This window comes from Malaclemys terrapin, chromosome 15 (assembly GCF_027887155.1).
Source record: "Malaclemys terrapin pileata isolate rMalTer1 chromosome 15, rMalTer1.hap1, whole genome shotgun sequence".
NCBI lineage: Eukaryota > Metazoa > Chordata > Testudines > Emydidae > Malaclemys > Malaclemys terrapin.
The window spans coordinates 27305829-27323539 of NC_071519.1; the positions used below are offsets into that span (position 1 = coordinate 27305829).

The 17711-nt window shown below is 44.8% G+C and overlaps 1 protein-coding gene across 5 annotated transcripts; it reads right to left on the reverse strand.

Moving 5' to 3' along the window:
- Positions 1–1355: 1355 nt before the first annotated feature.
- On the reverse strand, positions 1356–16951 carry SC5D (sterol-C5-desaturase). Of its 5 annotated transcripts, XM_054005296.1 has the most exons (6): positions 13042–13249; positions 12355–12422; positions 9498–9715; positions 8250–8382; positions 3960–4060; positions 1356–2283 (listed from the first exon to the last, which is right to left on the reverse strand). In XM_054005296.1, the coding sequence occupies exons 3-6, from the start codon at positions 9705–9707 to the stop codon at positions 1831–1833; spliced, it is 897 nt and encodes a 298-aa protein (XP_053861271.1). In that variant the 5' UTR covers positions 9708–9715; positions 12355–12422; positions 13042–13249; the 3' UTR covers positions 1356–1830. The 5 variants fall into 5 exon arrangements, with proteins under 5 accessions (XP_053861271.1, XP_053861273.1, XP_053861270.1 ...); XM_054005298.1 differs by lacking the exons at positions 12355–12422; positions 13042–13249 and adding an exon at positions 16910–16951; XM_054005295.1 differs by lacking the exon at positions 12355–12422 and having other exon boundaries at positions 13042–13248.
- Positions 16952–17711: the final 760 nt, after the last annotated feature.

Consider the following 17711-nt stretch of genomic DNA (forward strand, 5'->3'; position numbering starts at 1 on the left):
TTCTAATCAAAGCTGTGAGATTTAGTGCAGTGCATGTCTGCACGATAAAAATATTTTTGCTTGGTCTTCAAAAGTAACACTGTCAAATGCTAAGAGGGGAGGAAAAAAAAAAAAATCAAAAACAGCAAACAGAAAGCCAATAAGACAACTGGTAACATTCACGTCACACCACCGTTTAGGAAAGCTAACAGTAGCCTGTAAGTATTTCCCAGCCTCTCTGAAAACAGTGGCCACAATTAAAGTTTTCCTTCCTTCAAAAGGTACAGTATTACTGTAGGATTTTTATCTGCCAGCTGATTTCCACAGGAATTATAAATACATTTGTCAAAAGACTACAAAAACTCAGATTGAGAATTTTTTCTCAAGGACAGAATTCCTGATGCTATAAACCTAAAGCTAGAGAAATTACCCTGTTTGTAAAATACTGAAGGCTTCTTGGAAGTACAGCAGTCTGTAGATTCCTACACTTACTTTGTGCAATATCATTCTGCATGATTTGATTGGGAAAATTGAAGTACATTATAAAAGTAATTGTATTCTATATTACTTTATTTGTAGCAAATGCTATCAGTCCTGAAAAGATATACACAACATGCAAAAAGTTATGCTGTTGTTCAAAAGACATTTTAGAGAAGTTAGAAATGGGAGCTCATGCTTTCAAATTCATTAAGCCCAAGTATAAGGCAATACTTATTTTTCCCAGCTGCCCAAATTTGTATGTTCTAGTTAACTAGACAATGCGATAGCATGGATAGGTCCAGTCAAACAATTCAACATTTAGTTTATTTATATGGACAGCGTAAGATTTTTTTTAAAAAAATAGTAGGCCTGGTCTATCTTCCTGTTTTAAAATACACAAAGTTTCTACCAGAACAACATTAGTTCAGTTTTGATTCAGATGGTTTCTATTTTAATGCTAAGCTAATCTTTAAAAGTTAGCTGGATAAGTAAGTTTCTGGAAAATGTGCGTGCCATCTTTTATTAAGCTACAGGTATGTATATGCAGAAGAGTGTACTGTCACATTCCACATGCAAAGCATTAATTTATATTTCCTCAAGTGTCTCTTCCTTCATTCAAACAATTTTCCTTTTAAGTACACTGCACCAATATTGCAGCAATACTGAAGTTTCTGTATAGTGCCACCTATAGCATCCTTGTTCAATTAGCAAAATTCCCAGTACGTTATCACTGTGCAGAGAGAACTTACTATCTGGAACAATGGTACCCCTCTACCTTGATATAACGCTGTCCTCGGGAGCAAAAAAAAAAAACCACCCAAACACAAACTTGCTGTGTTATAGGTGAAACCGCGTTATATCAAACTTGCTTTGATCCACCAGAGTGTGCAGCCCCCCCCCAGAGCACTGCTTTACTGTATTATATCAGAATTTGTGTTATATTGGGTCATGTTATATCAGGGTAGAGGTGTACTTTCAGGAGAAAGCTTTTGAATATAGCAAAAAAGATAGTTACTGCTGTTAGGGTAGAATTTAAATAAGTTATGCTCTAATGCATTATGCTATAAAAGGCAGTCCCAATTTCAATGCACTGACATTTGTATGAAGTGCTGCAGAAAATCTTTTCAATGTTGCATCAACATTAGACGTTACATAGGTTTTATGCTTTTTACCCTCACCATAAATGGTCCCCATTATGGGACTGTATTGTGGTACTTAACTATGTAACTCCACCATAATAACCTTAGTAGGCACCTAAAATGTTTTCATCCCAAGAATGATAATAGGGGAAGGGCTTTCTTTAGAAGCAGGCTTTTCCTTCTAAAAACAAAAGGGAAAGTCAGGGCCTTTTTACAATCAGCTTGAGGAGATCTATTTATTCTTTAGACTGTCTCTATTCATCAAATCTTCATCTGCATGGTCATTTTTAAAACTGGCCAATTCTCCGCTCTTTAGCTTTTTCAAATAATCATGTGGCCCTTTCCCTTCAAAGGAAGAGGGGCTTTTGTAGGAGCCCCCAATTTTATCCCAGAGTGTGAAATACTGACCATAGTTGTAATCAAAATATAAGTGATGATCAGTGTGATGGGCAGAGCCATTGATAGCGTGTTTCAAGAAATCTGGCACGCGGTAATCGCCATCATGAATAGAGATTGTCCAGACATTGACAGCGATGTAGAGACCCAAGTAGGTCACCTTGTGCAAAGGAAAGAGGAAAGGATAGATATGATACGGAATACTCTGCAGGAAACCATCCACAGGGTGGAAGGCGTGACTTGCAAAGGGCGTAGCAACCTTCCAGCGGTGATGGGGCTTGTGCAGACGCTAAAGAACAGAACAGAGAGTTAGCGCCCACATTTTGACAAAGCCAAAAAAAATATGTGCTTTAATCTGGCACCACCTAGGTCCACATTGCCTACCATATGACTAGGAAATGTCTGCATAACTGCATTTTACTGTAGCAGTATTTCTTCCTTGTCCCTCTCAACCTGTAAATTGACACACAGGGTCTGTAAACTGACACACAGGGTATGTAAGCTAAGAGGTGTAACAGCACTGTGGCCATGGTGACCGCTTGGGCTAGCTGCCCGAGTCTGTACCCAGGGGATCGGGCAGTTCGCATGAGCTGCTGTAGCCACACTGCTACTTTTAGTGTGCTAGCTGGAGCCGAGTCCAGCTGCTGTGTAGACATAAGCCCTCCCCTCCCAAACGAGCATTATCTGGAAGCAGGTCCAGATGGCTTATTTGCCACATTTAAATCACTATTGTACTGCAAAGAACAGTGTCCGATTAAAAAGTACATTCCGCATACAGAGTTTGACACAGAATTGGAGATTGCCACAGTGTTAATGGGTCAGGTTAACTCTAATGACACCGCCACCAGGGCCATGAGAAACAAACCTTTATCCTATGCTAGAGTCAAAAATATATTCCTATGTTATGCTCTTAGGGCCTTTTCTGAAAGCAACTAACATCAGTGGAAAGATTCCACTTACTTCAGTGGGGGCGTAGCCACAGTGTCTTTTACAAGCAATTGTAACCAGTTCCCTCTGGGTGAAGTTCTCATTTTGCCAGTGGAGGCAGAAAAGGGGATGGGACCTATCCTAGTCCCTAGGGGGGATTCTCTAAACTGGGTTTGAACACTAGAGCTCCTGACTCAGACCATGAGCTGAAACCTAAAATGCTCACTTACATTATACCACCATTGGGCTAGAAGGAATTAAGCATGTAAGCAGCCCCAATTAATCCCATGGGATTACTCATGTGCACAAGTTCTTTGATGAATTGAGGCCTAAAACCTTCATTTGTCTATTGACATTGTGACAGTGTCTTTCAACATCGACATTTAACTATAAGGGGTGCAACCAAAATACATGGCGGGGGAGGAACAAACACCTCATCCCCTTCCCAGACCTTTTATGCTTAAAAGGGCCAGAGCTGAATCAAGGAGCTGGTAGAGCCTAAGGAGGATTCCTCCAGCCCAGGAACTGTGGCGGACATTCAGAAGGCTGCCCTCTGAGGCCTCCCCTTGCAAAACCCAGCATAAGGGCTAGCACAGGGACCGGGCTGGGAAGGGTGCATCAAAGCAGGGCTGTAGCACAGAGATTCTTAGCAGCATTGCCACAAAAGAGGGTAGCCTGGGGAAGCTGCCTTAGACACACCCACATGGCTCCTACCCCCAGAGGAGCCAAGGGTCAGGTAGGCACAAAGACTTAAAGCCACTTAGCCTGCCTCTCTCTGGGCTGCAAGTTCTGCGTTACACCTCTTAGAGATCTTCATATTTATAGTAGAAAGAACCACCACGCAGTAAAGGCCCATTACATTTTAAAGCAGTCTTGCTAGACTGCCATTAAAATATACCAAACTAGACAATCTACTTATTTTACTCAGACCTTCCTGGCAACTGCCCCACGTTTAGAAAAGGGAGGGTCACATCCTGGGTGAGTGGTCATATAAAGTTGTTCTGAAGTCTTGTATGCCTTATATCCATCTATTCTTACCTTGTACACAAGTTTATGATGGAGGAACCTGTGAATCCAGTAAATGCACATGTCGGTGAAGAAAAGGAAAGAGAGCATGCTAAGGATTACACCAAACCATCCTAGGAAAAATAAGAGACTTAATTTAGGATTAAGAGATTACAGACAGTCAGGTAAGTGTCAAGATAGTGAGAAATAAGTCTGAGAAGATACAAGGAATGTGTAAAATCTTTTTTTTAGTAATTCTTTCTATATCCTGAGGCTAAGAAACTTCGGTTATAAAAAGCAAGCTCAGCCAAACAGGATTTGCATTGTATTAGTGTAGTGATTCTTGCTGGTGAAAAGTTTGATTGCTTTTAGGCTCTAAAATGCTGAACTGAACCTAATGGAGAAGATTTCAGTACAGTCTCTCATCAATAAAGTGAGCTAATCTTAACACCATCCCCCTAAAAAAGACACATTAGTACTTTAAAGGACACTATCAAGTAGAAAGAGTTACACTTTCACACACACCAGCATAAACCAACAGAAACAGAGGTGTTTTTTCCAAAACATGTGAAGACAGGAAGCAACACAAGACTGTTTTGTTTTCACTTTGGAACCAGTACACAGATTAGATAACTTCAGTATCTCTGGGTGCCTTTATCTGTAAACTAGGACTCAAGCTGTTTGATGATTTCAAGATAAACAAATGCCCTTATTACCACTAACACCTTCAAACTGAAAACTACAACTATTTACTTGCTTTGTTTACATTTTGTATTGATCACCTGGCCAATGAAACAGTGAAGTCTCATGGTTTCTTGTAAGAACAGGAATACTTGTGGCACCTTACTAACAAATTTGAGCATAAGCTTTTGTGGGCTTTCCTGTGTCTTCCCCCCCTACCCCCGCAATACTTAGGTTATAAGCTTTTTGGGACAGGGGCCATCTGTTTGTTATGCATTTGTGTGGCACCCAGCATGGTGGGGTCCTGGTCTATGCTGGGCTCCCAGGCACTGCTGTACCAACATAAGTTGTCAATTCCTGGTGCTGCACTGTTTGGGTTGCAGTTCTGCAGGGGAATGTTTGTTTAAAACTGTTTCGGGGGGGGGGGGGGGGGGGAGAGAAGAGAGAACTGGAATGCATGAAAACAGTTTTGTAAAAGTGAAGGACTCTGGCAAACATGTAAGTTGCAGGCTGTCCTGAAAGCTTCCAATTGTGCAGAAAGGCATGAGGAGCAGCATCCACCCAAGTGTCCTCTGTAACTGGAATCTCACTTTAAAGGTGGTAAAGAAAAGCTGTATAGCATGTATGTGTGGGAGGTAACTCTTGATTATGCCCTTAGACTTGTACAGCACAAAGAATGAACATGATGGATTTAGTTTCAGGCAGGGTTTTTGTAAATGAATGTATTTAAAGAAATGAAAATGGCACGAGCCACTAGAGAGTAGAACTGAGTTGCCTCTTTTTTTGATGGCATAAACCATTAATGCTGTCAGCATCACTAAAAATAGGGATGGGTCCTTCAGTTTTAGCTCTTTGATATGCAAGTGGGAGGAGGAAGAAGTATACCCAGCCCATGCTAAGCCACCACTGTTTGTGCCAGACCATCTTAGGTCTATATGTAGGGGAAGAAACAAAACAAAACAAAACCACAAACACACACCAAGGCCAGCTGCTCTTCAGGTGAGGTTTGAAGAGGGTGTAGACAACAAGGAACTCATTTACTGTGGGGTCAGTCAGAGTAAGTGCACTGAATTCACAGGAGTTACATAGGAATGGTCAGGATCAAAGTCCCTCTATGGGAAACGGTCTACACAGACAGTGACTGTGTGATTGCAGTGTGGCTAGGCATACCTACGCCTGTTGTCATCTAGCGAGCATGGGGAACAATGGTAGTGAAGATGCAGTTGTCATGGACCCCAGCGACTTGAGTACATACTCTGGCTTCCTGGCTGGCTTGCACTGAAGCCCATGTGGAGAACAGTGGTAGTGAGGATAGGGTGACCAGACGTCCTGATAAAATCAGGACTGTCCCAATATTTAGGTGTTTGCCCCGCGTCCTGATCGATCTTCAGTCAGGATGCTGCACTCCACCTTCTCCCCCCCCCCCTTCTGCCGGCAGCACTTGGCTTCTCCCCCCCCTCCCCCTTCTGACTGCCGGCAGCACTCAGCTGTTCTTGGTTGGTCCCCCCCCCCCCCCCCAAAAAAAAACCAGAGGCTCCCCCCCTGTAAACTGATCCACACATTGCTACCAATCTGGACTCAGCATTCTGACATGCAAGTCTAGCTGAGTGAAAGAAAAATACAGTGGTTGTTACTTCTCTGCTCTGTCATTAGGGTGATGAGCCTGGTGTAAACACCTAGATGCTGAAGGTATGCATAGCTAAGGGAGGGTGCATAATCTCCTCTGACTGCCCACAGCACTTGGCTGTTCTCTGCTCTCCCCACCCCCACAGCACTGGGCCATAGTAGGGAATTGGGAGAGGGAGCTGTTTGTGTCGTTACACCGGCAGCACTCGGTTTTGGGTTCTTTTGCTCTGCCAGTGACCCGACCCCCACACACCCCCCCTTGTGTCCTGATATTTTCTTCCTGTCATCTGGTCACCCTAAGCGAGTATGTGGCAGCACCACCTAGATTAGAGCTAGCCTGGATAGGTGTGCTTCTGCTACAGTCACCTTCATTTGCAGTACAGAGGTACCCCGTCTTAAAGGCAGAGGACCAAGGGGAGAGAGGGAATGAAGTTGCTCACAGTCATCATACACCGAGTCTTAAACCAAATCAGGTGCACTCATGGTGAATAAGGACATTTAAGAGGCTCTAGAGTTGCTTGCCCCACCAGGCTTGTTCTCTCCCCATCATTCAGTTGTATTTGAGATTAAGGCCCCAGACCTGTCTGGAGCTCAGTGTGCCTGCAAACCCCACTAAGGTCAGAGGTGCTGCTGCTTTCAGGATTGGTGTGTCAAGGATAGGCTGGCTGGGGGGATTGGTAATGGTACAGAGACCTTTTCCTCTCCAGGCTGGCAGTTCAAATCCACCCAAGTCTACTACTGAGCTAATGACAATTCAATGGCTGCTTGAAAAATGGAGGTGGTTTTGCTTTAGTTCCTACTTTGCTACCAATTAGCCCCCCTTTGTTAGCGGTCTCAGCAGTGAGACCAAGGAATGAACTGGTATGGAGTCAATCTCCCTGCAATCCCTAGGGATGGCTGAGGGATTGAGGTATATTGACAGGTTGCTATCAGAAGGGAAATTTGCACTGCTGCTGTATCTGTTCTGTGGCTAGAAGACTCCAGCCCATGTGGCTGTCCAGCCAGCACCTTGCTCTCCAACAGCTGAGGAAATCTGATTTTGCCAGTTGCAAATGCAGGGAGCTGTATGTGACACTGATACCAAGAGAAATATGCTTCTATAACTTTGTTGCAACATTTGACATCCCTGTGTCATGTTACATGCTGAAGGACTCAGGTTAATCTTTACAGTGATCTGTTGCATAGTTTAATAGTGCCTTTGCAAGCATGTGCAACAGGGAGCAAGGTAGGTGAATTTAGCTTGTGTCTCCCAAAAATACAAGCATAAACCTCCTAGGGCACATGTACACTGCATCTGGGAACAAGCCTCCAAGCCCAGGTGATGTTGTAGTTCTGGATGATACTGGCTCTGAAGTCTTGGAGGGAAGCAGGATGAAGGGGCAGGGCTTGAGAGCCCAAGCTCTGCTATCTATCAAATATCAACTATTTTTAGAGCACTAATGTGAGCTCTGAAACCCAAAGCAGACATGCCCCTAGATACCTGGTTTTGTTTAAATCACTATTTTTTGGGGGGGGAATTTTACAGCATTAGAGCTGACAGAGAAAGCATGCCATTGTGTTCTTTTCTTCAAGCAATATACAATTCAGCTCTGCTTTGGAAGACACTGGGGTGTAACAGCTTAATGGAGGCATTTTATTAATAAACCATTTAGGCAGCTTGTCAATTTACATAGCATTTTCAGTACTAAGGTATGTGTTCTCTCACTAAAGAGCAGATGAGAAATAGGGCAGGACACACATAAGGGAAGAGAGAAGAGGTAAGGAGGAAAAGAGGTGAGAAAGGGCAGTTACTGGGAGAGTAATCCCTCCTAGCCCAGAATGCAGAGTGAAGTGGAGAGGGAAAGATGAGGGAAGAATGAAGTGTGTTAATTGAAATATAGCTAGGATGCTAAGTATTATTATTTGTATTATTGTAGGGCCTAGGAGCCCTAATCATGGACTCAAGACCCCATTGTGCTAGGCTCTGTACACAGACAGAGCTAAGGGGCTCACAGTTTAAGTAATGAATTTCCATACCATATGGAGAGTCTTCAATGTTGTCATAAAGCCTGCTGTAACCTCTGACCTCTGCAAAGAAGAGTGCAACTGTGGGGATGCTGATCCAGGGAAGTGACTGGAGAGCATATTTTATCTCAAGCTGCACCTGATTCTAGAGATAAAAGCAGACAGGTTTTAATTTTTTCAACAGAACTTGTTTACCTTCATGAAAATACCAGAGTGACTTTCCTGCAGAACAGGAAGAGCAGAGGCACTGCCAACTTCATGCCTGCTTCTGCCCCAGATCAGTGCACTAATTAAACCATGCACAACACACTCCTTTTGTAGACACCTAGAGCACCACCCTCCTACTGAGCCTCATGAATCAAGTTTCCCCTGCCATGCTCTGTCAGGAGACATTCATTATGCACTGCCAGTACAGTCCTGCCGATAGTGGTCTTTGCAGTCATAAGGTTGCTCATCAAGGAAGTAGCACCTTGTCCCTTGATATTGTTCCTCTACCTTTAAATATGCAAAACCTCCCTGTCAGTGTATTTTTGGCAGAACTACTGTTGGCCTCCTAGATATGCTGGGCTGGAAGGGCCTCACCAGGTCAACTAGTCCATCCCCCTGTATAGAGGCAGAATAAATGTCTAATTACAAGTCCTCTTTCCACCTACCATTGCTTTTGTTCTTAAGGTGAAGTTTCATGTTTGCATAATGTAATGTAGTCTTGATATTAGCGGGTGCTTTATTTGTATTTTTGATTTATCTGATGTGCTCATTTCCTCCATCACCTGCTGCCTAAGGTTAGGAAGCTGCCAGGCCCAAGTTCTAATTCTGGTGTATTCATGGACTTCCTATTTAGTTTTGGGCCACTTAAACTCAGCCTTGGTTTCCCCAGTTTTCAAATGGTGAAATCTACCTTTCAGGTGTATTGAAGGTTAATTACAGTAGAATCTTAGCGTTAAGACAACCTCAAGGAAATGGAGGTTGTTTGTAACTCTGAACAAAATGTTGCTCTTTCAAGTTGACTGAAGAAAACATGCTACTTAACCATCTTAAATGAACACACGTACAGAAGCAGTTTCCTTCTCAAATCTTCCACCCCCGCCCCCCAAACAAAGTCAGTCTATGTGGATCCTCTTAATATTTCACAAATATTTAGAGCCCTAAAAAGCATATCTAAGCTTAACTCAGTACAGAATACGAATTCTTGAGAGGTAAAGTTCAATCTGCCACATAACTGGCAAGTTGTTAGACTAGAAAAACTGAAATTCTGCTCACCTCTAGAAACTGGGGGTGTTGCTTCAGAGAGTGATCAAAAACCAAGTAGTAGCTCAAAGTTGCAAACAGCAAATAAAGCACAAGTGCACCAAGATTTGTTACAATAAGGAGACTGATGATCTGTCGAAAGGGCTCATCCTCTGGCCATGTGGTTGGATACACATACGGTGTAAAAAAGTTGTAATCTACGTAGTTCAGGACTAGATCCATTGTTATACCTATACAACATAAAGAGTGCATTAATGCCCTGCATCCAATGTAAACAGTTACATGTCAATGGCATAAACCACCACAATTCTAAGTGTTCCAAAGTCATGATAAATACATGTATTTAATCTGCATGTACTTGGATAATCAAACAATTTCACCTGACTGTTGTAAATAGTAGTATGTTGGACTATAAATTGTACATTGTGTTCTTGTATACAAGATGTATACTTGAAACAAAGCATATTCCGTACTTGTGAAAAAACCAGTGTGACTGCTGCAGTTACAAAACAGGTATAGTTGGGTAACAGCTATGAAGCTTCCCCACTTGTGCCTCAGTGAAGACTAAAGCCCTAGGTTTGTTCTAGCCATGACTTAGAATTTTTTTCTAAGTGGTAAAATTTTGAAAAGTAGTAACTAGCTTAGGAGCCTGAGTCACTGATTTTTAGTGGCACATAAGCCTGTAGACTCAGATCCTCAAAGGTATTTAGGCACTTAACTCTGGCTGATTTGAGTGGAAATTGGGAGTCTAAAGATCTTTGAGGATTTGTGCCTAAGCACTTTTGAACATTTTACCCACAGTCCTCCCCTGTTACAGTTGCTATACAACAGTGGTTCTCAACCTTTCCAGACTGCTGTACCCCTTTCAGGAGTCTGATTTGTCTTGCATACCCCAAGTTTCACCTCATTTAAACTGCTTACTGACAAAAATACAAGTGTCTCAGCATACTTACTGAAAAATTGCTTATTTTCTCATTTGGTCTGTATAAAATTGCTTCTCGGCTCTATGAGCTAAGATCAAGCGTTGTACTGTCTTTGCTAGTGTATTTTATGTAGCCTGTTGTAAAATGGAGGCAAATATCTAGATCAGGCCTGCACAACTCAAAGCAGCAAGGGCCATATTACTCCAAAGACAACAGCTGAGGGCCAACCCCCCCCCCAGCACCACCCACCCCACGGAAACAACCCCCCCCAGGCCACCTGCCCTGCAGAAACAAACCCTCCTTCCCCAGCACCACCCCACCAAAACAGTATTGAACCTCGGTAATTTGTTATAGTGGGCCCCTAAGGTAGTATAATTAAGGTAAAAGAAAAATGTCTTTTTGCTAGAAGTAGAATAAGATTTCCCCCCCCACACTCACTTTGTAATCAATTGCCCTGTTGAATGACTGAGGTGTGAATAAGGAAGGCAGGAACCTCCAGACAGCTGCAACCCTTGGAGGGGGCAGGGCCAGCTCTAGGATTTTTGCTGCCCCAAGCAAAAAAATTTTCGCCAACCCTCTTTTTTTTCATGCCCCTCTGCCCCTGGCCCTGCCCCAACTCCACCCCTTCCTGTGTAACACATCTGGCCTTCCAGTTTAGGAAACTGCTTGTTTTGCTGGTGCCTGGCCCTGGGAGAGGGGATGGGAGCCAGACCAGATCAGTAGAACAGGCCAGCCACCAATTAGCCGCTTGCCTCCTCAGCCCCCCACTCCTCTGGCTCACCTGCCCCCCCTGCCACTGCCCACCCACCTCCTCAGCCCCCCCCACCCCCCCAGCTTGCCTACTCACTCCCCACCACTGCCCACCCACTTGCCTACTCAGCACCCCTCCCTCACCCACCTCTTGCCTACTCACCCCCCCCCCCCGCAGGCCGCACAGTGAGCCCATGTGGGGCACATGTTGTGCAGGCCTGATCTAGATGAGTTGGGGTACCCCCAGAAGATCTCTGCATACCTGGCACATGGGTACATGTGCCCCTGGTTGAGAACCACTGCTATACAAGACCACACTTTTAAAAACATGTTGGCAATGTGCTGGTGTATGGGCCATTAAATGACTTTAAACTATTAGGTGCATCATATTAGTAAATGAGTTAAACAATTTTTCATGCAAGATTGCAACTTGTACTAGTCCCCCAGTTAATGGGTCATAAACTTCCCCTGATAAGTAATTCATTTCAAAGACACTTAACATTCACAAGCTTCTTTGGAGGTTCCAGCCCCAAAAACATGCCATAAACTTGCCTCTTACCAAAAATTATGATTCTTCTGTCTCTTGCCATGAGAGTTTTAACCATGACTTGAAGTGGCCACATCTGAAGCAAGGTCGATGGGCATGGCCCATCAAGTCCCTGGCTTCTCTGCTGTGGTGACCATTTGTTAGAATTTGACCCTAAATTTCTGAATTTTCAAAATTTGTTTTTAAACAGAAACTCCCTCCAATTTTGACCAGCTCTTGTAATAAAGACACCTATCTACTGGAGAGAGGCATTTTTTAATCTACTAATGAAAAGTGCTATACAAGAAATATGCAAAATAGTTGTAGCTGTGTCAGTCCCAGAATATTAGAGGAGACAAGGTGGGAGCAGTAATGCCTCACCCATCTTCTCTCCAATAGAGGAAACAGGCATTTTTTATTAGTGGTGTTTCACTGCCTTGGAACTCCACTTGTGGCCCAGGACCTCTGTGCTAGATGTTCTACAAAAACAGCAAAAGGACAGTCTGTGCTGCAAAGAGCTTACAATCTAAACGAGTGGACTGAGACCAAGTCATTTCATAGCACAGATCAAAACTAGGCAGGGGGCAGATCATAATTCCTTTACTCTTAAGAGGTGACCCGTTAAGGCGCTACAGGTGTGAACAACTTTCAGTGTAAGTAAGGGGCTCACTGTCTCATAGATGGTAGCTGATTTCTCTCAAGAGTGACTGTAGGATGGCAGCAGCTCTCTCCAGTGACCTAAGCCAGATTAGAAGAATCAGTGACGTAGACATACAAAAATTCTTTCCCTTTTTCTGGACTCTTTAAAATAGAAGATTTACAAATGTCTCCCCCTATGCAATTTGGGAAGGTAAAACTGTTCCAGTCAGATCATAAAAACAGACAGGAGCACTGATAGTACACCATCCCTGAAAAAAGGGAAGGGACACAGGAAAAGGAGCTGGCAGGTAGAGGGAAGAGGACAGTTTCTGCCCCTATCTGTGTCACTGATGTGCATGCAGTGGGGTGATAGCCCACAGCCAGAACTGAACCTCCCACCCTGCTGGGATGGTCTCTGAACTGGGAATGTGGGGGTTAGTGCTACACCACCATGCACCCCCTTGTTGTCCCCCAATCTCCTGCACCCCCAATCTCCTGTACCCCCTCACCCTTTCCCTTCCTGCCCAGTCTCCTCCTTGCACCAGTCTGCAGCCCCTCCCCAGTCTGCATTTTGGGGACTATCCAAGCACCCACTGAAGTCTCCCCTTGCACCCCCTTTCCCTTCCTGCCCTCCTTTCCCCAGCCTCCCCCTTGCACCAGTCTGCAGCCCCTCCCCAGTCTGCATTTTGGGACTAGTCCTGCACCCCCAGTCTCCTACCTGCTCCAGGCCGAACCCCTCCCCGCTGACAGCCCGGGTCCGAGTCCGACGCGAGCAGCTGTAGGCTGAGATGGGGGCGTGGCCGCCTCGGCTCTCTCCAGGGAGGCGGGGCTTAGAGGTAGCCTGATGAGGCGTCAGAGCCCGGCCCGGCTCGCGCCAGGCTGGCGAGTTGGGTGACGCAGGCGGCGCGCGGCCGGGGCGGCCTGGCCAGGCGGCTCCCGCAATAGGTGGGCGCCGGCTCCGCCCCGCGAGCGATCCGGTGGGCGGGGCCAAGATGGTGATGAGCGCGTGGGGGTTCTGCAGGTCCCCGTGCCCTACTAATCAAATGCACGGGCGCGGCGCAGGTGTCCTGCGTGCAATTTTCAGATGCGTTACGGGGGTGGGGGAGGCTTGGCACCTTTATGCAGCTTAAAAGGTGCTAGCAAAGCAGGCAGCCCCCAGAAGGCAGGACTAGATTAGTAAAATGACCCCTTTATCACTGCATCTCAGCCTTGCAGCGATGGTGCAAATCGTGAGGTCACTAACAAGATTACAAAAGGAGGTATGTTTACTAGTCTAAGGCGGTATTCGAATCAGAACTGTAGGGCTGGAAGGGGTCCCCACAGGTCATCAAGTCTAGCCGCTGGCACCCAGAACCAAGTAAACCTAGAGGATGTGTGTGTAACCTCTACTTAAAAATGTCCATTGGTGCAATGCCCACCATCTCCCTTGGAAGGGTATTCCAGAGTTTAAGTACCCGTTTGGGCCAGAATCCGTTAATGAGCTCTCTGCCTGGAAGTATTTGATAATTGGCATTTCTAAGCTATAGAAGGGAGAAAAGCCAGTCTATTGAAAAGAAACAAAACAAGACCCATTCTGGGGACTTTGAGTTCTTACATTACCATGGAAGTGTATGCTATAAAAAAACCCTAAGATAGAGACAAGAGGTGTGGACTGAAGGAGAAGAGAACATCTGGTCATCTGGGGAATATTCCCCTGACCTTCAGAAAGGTCAGTTGAACACTCCTAAACACAGAACAAACTGGTTAGATGTATATATTTTGCTAAATAAAATATTGGGCCTGTGCCACAACATATCTAGTCTGCATTTTTAGCAGCTCACCACCCTACCCTTTCCTAAAGGTTACTGGGTGTTCAGTTGGAGGGTTCTGGTTATTGTCTGTCTCTAACGACTATTCACCTTGCATAATGTTGCTCTGAAGGTTATTTGTTAAACATCTGATAAACTATGCTGGTATGAGGACAGAAAATGTAGCAAATCAAAGCAGTGATCCATCTAGCACAGGGGTTTTCAAACTGGGGGTCAAGACCCCTCAGGGGGTCACAAGGTTATTATAGGGGTCACAAGCTGTCAACCTCCACCCCAAACCCCACTTGCCTCCAGCATTTATAATGTGTTAAATATATAAAAAAGTGTGTTTAATTTATTAGGGGGTTGCACTCAGGGGCTTGCCTTGTGAAAGGGGTTGCCAGTACAAAAGTATGAGACCCACTGATCTAGCATGTTATGCCCATAACTACACACCAGAAAGAAAGCTTGGAAATGCATGCAGTAGAAAATTGAGTAACCTGCCCACAGGGGTTGTTTCTTTCCAATTGCTGGAAGTTGCTAAGTTACCCTGTTGATTTATTTTCAAGAACCCAAATGTGCTAGTCATCTCTCAACAGGAAATAAAACTACATTACTAACAAAGGCCCTGATCCTGAACCATTAAAGTTAATGGACATTTTACCATTTACTTCAATGGGTGCTGGACTAGTCCCAAAGAAAATACTGCCTAAACTCAACAACTGCCAGTCAAACATAGCACAATAAAAAAAGCCCATTAAAAGTGACCTCATTAATAAAACAGGACTGGAACTGGTAGCTGTTTGTTTCTCTCCAAATAGGTTAATGGCTTTGAAATGTTAGTTGGTATGCAAAATTGCTGATGCTCAGTGTCACTTAGGAAGGATTAAAACTCTTGCAGCTTGTTTTATGAGCAACACATCATGTTTGAGTGCTTGGAAAGTCCAGGCTTTGCAAATCTGAATTTAAATCAATTAACAGGTATCGAGAATTGCTCCTATCATGTTCAAATGTTTTGTCAATTATAGAAAAATTGAGTTTATTTAATATAAGGAATAAGAAATTTATATATCTTCATAAAGCAAAATTATATTGCACTTTTGAAGGATTTGAAAGCTATGCTGTTTTGAAAGCTTCCTTGTTTTATTAAGAGAATATGAATTACAGTGGAGTTTGAGAGAGGATGGAGATTGTTGCTGATGCTATTGAAAAAGCAAAACAGAAGCTCATCCCTTACCACGACACCATAAGGGATATTGCTGCAGCCACAGGAATAGGAAATGTATAATGATGAAGATCAAGGACCTATATTGGGCTTGAGTCTGTGTTTCCAGATTTTGGAGCCTAATCCTATTCTCTCTGCTGGCAAAGAGCTCATAGACTCCAGGATGTTGGTGGATTTACTAATATTAAGTTAACCAAAATACAACTAAACCCCCCTAAATATACAAGTGTAAACTGTAGTGTAATACAGAATTATTAAGTCAATTGTAGCTTGGGGTTCCCCCCCTCCCATTTCTTTTTATTTAAGGGACTTGAATCTCTTTCATGGCAAGTTGATATAGGACTTTATTCCCCCTGTAAAAATGGCATGATATGTATAAAGATACAGCTACACTTATGGTGGTGTGTAGAGTACAGACCTTGCATGTCTAACTCACATGGGTATAGATAGCAGTGAAGACAGTGAGGTATGGTTTAGGAGAGTAGAGTGCCCTACACTCCTGAACCCCCAGAATATATACCCTACACAGATCTCTATGCATCCATGCAGTGCCTTCCACATCTACACTGCTACTTTTAGCATGTGGAGTCCTGCCGCCTCCCAGTTGCCAGAGTCTTTCCTTACCACAATGAGGGGGTCTGGCAGCAGTGACAGGCTCTGGCAGCAGTGAACTGGAGCCTTTCACTGCCTGATGTAGTGACACACCACAGTGACAAGTGTGGACACAGCCTGATTTCACCATCATGTGTAGCAACACATGCACTGCCTGTATGCTACATGCTACCATATGTGAAATGGAAAGTGACTGACCAGTCCAAGTAGAGTCAAGGGCAAAGGAGGAACAGATGGGGCAAATGGTGAAAAGAACAAACAAAGCCAAAGTTTCCAAACTTGAGTGCTAAAATTAACCCTTTGACTCCATTATTAGTTCCCCGCACACACAGTTGTCTCTAGTGGCTCTACTAAAGTTGGGGCCCCACTGTGCTAAGCAATTAGTACATATTGCAAGAGAGTCTCTCCCTTGACTAGCTTACACTTTAAATTCACAGAGTGCAGGAGAACAGAGACACAGACAGGTGGAGTGACTTAGCCCACCCTCACACAGCAGGTGATTGAGAGAGCAGGGAGTAGAATGTGTGTCTCCTGGACTTTTCCTCCAGTGCCCTGTCTACTAGACCAGGGGTTCTCAACCTTTTTTTTCTGAGCTCCCACCCCCTATGCTATAAAAAGACTACAGCCCACCTATGCCACAACTGTTTTTCTGTCAGGGCAAGCATTAGGGAATAGCAAGCAGGGCAAATGTCTGGGGGCCCACATCACACAGTCCCCACAAATCTAAATTTTAGTTACTGTAACAGGGTTCACTCACCACTGTGGCACCTCCTACTGGCTGTCCTGGGGATTAGCTCTGTTCACCAGTGCACCCTCCAAGGGTGGTGCCTCACCACCATCACTTCTGCTCTAGGAGCCATGTCTCTCTAAGGAGCACAGTATCCTCTTCTGTAACACAGCTCTCTAGCTGTGCTCCCCACTTCCGGGGGATCTGGGGTCTGCTGTTCAGCTACTTCCCTTACCTCAGGGCCTCAGTCGGCAAACCTCAGCATCCAGCCAGGAGTTGTCATTCACACCCCCAGTCCCTGCTAGTAGTGCTGTACCATCCAGGGTGCTGGCAATTCTCATCCTCCAGAGACACTCCTTCCTCCAGGAGCACCCAGTAAAGAACTATTCTCTGCCTTGCAGCTCTCTTTTTATATGGGCCTGCTTAGCCCTGATTGGCTGCTCCCTTCAGCCCTTCTCTGATTGGCTGCCTCCTGTGCAGACGCTCTAGGGCTTTATTAACCCTTTAGAGCCCAGTGCGGGGCCGGTGCCCTATCAGGCTTTGGTTTCAACCCTGGGAGGGGCTTGGGGCCCCAGGCTTCAGCCCATGTAGTGGGGCTTCAGCTTTCTGCCCTGGGCCCCAGCAAATCTACTGCTGGCCCTGCTTGGCAGTCTCCCTGAAATCTGCTCATGGCCCCCTAGGGGGCCCCGGACCCGTGGTTGAGAACCACTGTACTAGACCATGCCTCCTCTTACAGTTAGGCAATTAAGAACATGTGGTCTTCCCTTCAAAGGTGCTGAGGTAACTGAAGGCCCTGGATCCTGTGAAGGCTTAGCACATCTGAAAAATCAGGCCGCTTTTTAGCTAGGTGCCGAAATATGCATTTAAGGGACCTACGCTTAAGTACCCAAGTTGATTTCAGAGGACTTGCACTGGCATAAAACTGGAGTGATGATGATGATGATGATGAATCAGACCCAAAATGCACGTCGATTTTAATCTTGATCGTGTCTGTTTATGAGGACAGTGAGGGGCATGACACAAAATGTAGATTACTG

Coding starts and splice junctions, on each gene's coding strand:
- SC5D (XM_054005294.1), bottom strand. CDS start 11,781: ATGTGGCCACTTCAAGTCATGGTTAAAACTCTCATGGCAAGAGACAGA. Junction 9,716..11,717: donor CAGAAGAATCATAATTTTTG/GTAAGAGGCAAG, acceptor TATGTTGTATAG/GTATAACAATGGATCTAGTC. Junction 2,284..3,959: donor ATCATAAACTTGTGTACAAG/GTAAGAATAGAT, acceptor TCTGTTCTTTAG/CGTCTGCACAAGCCCCATCA.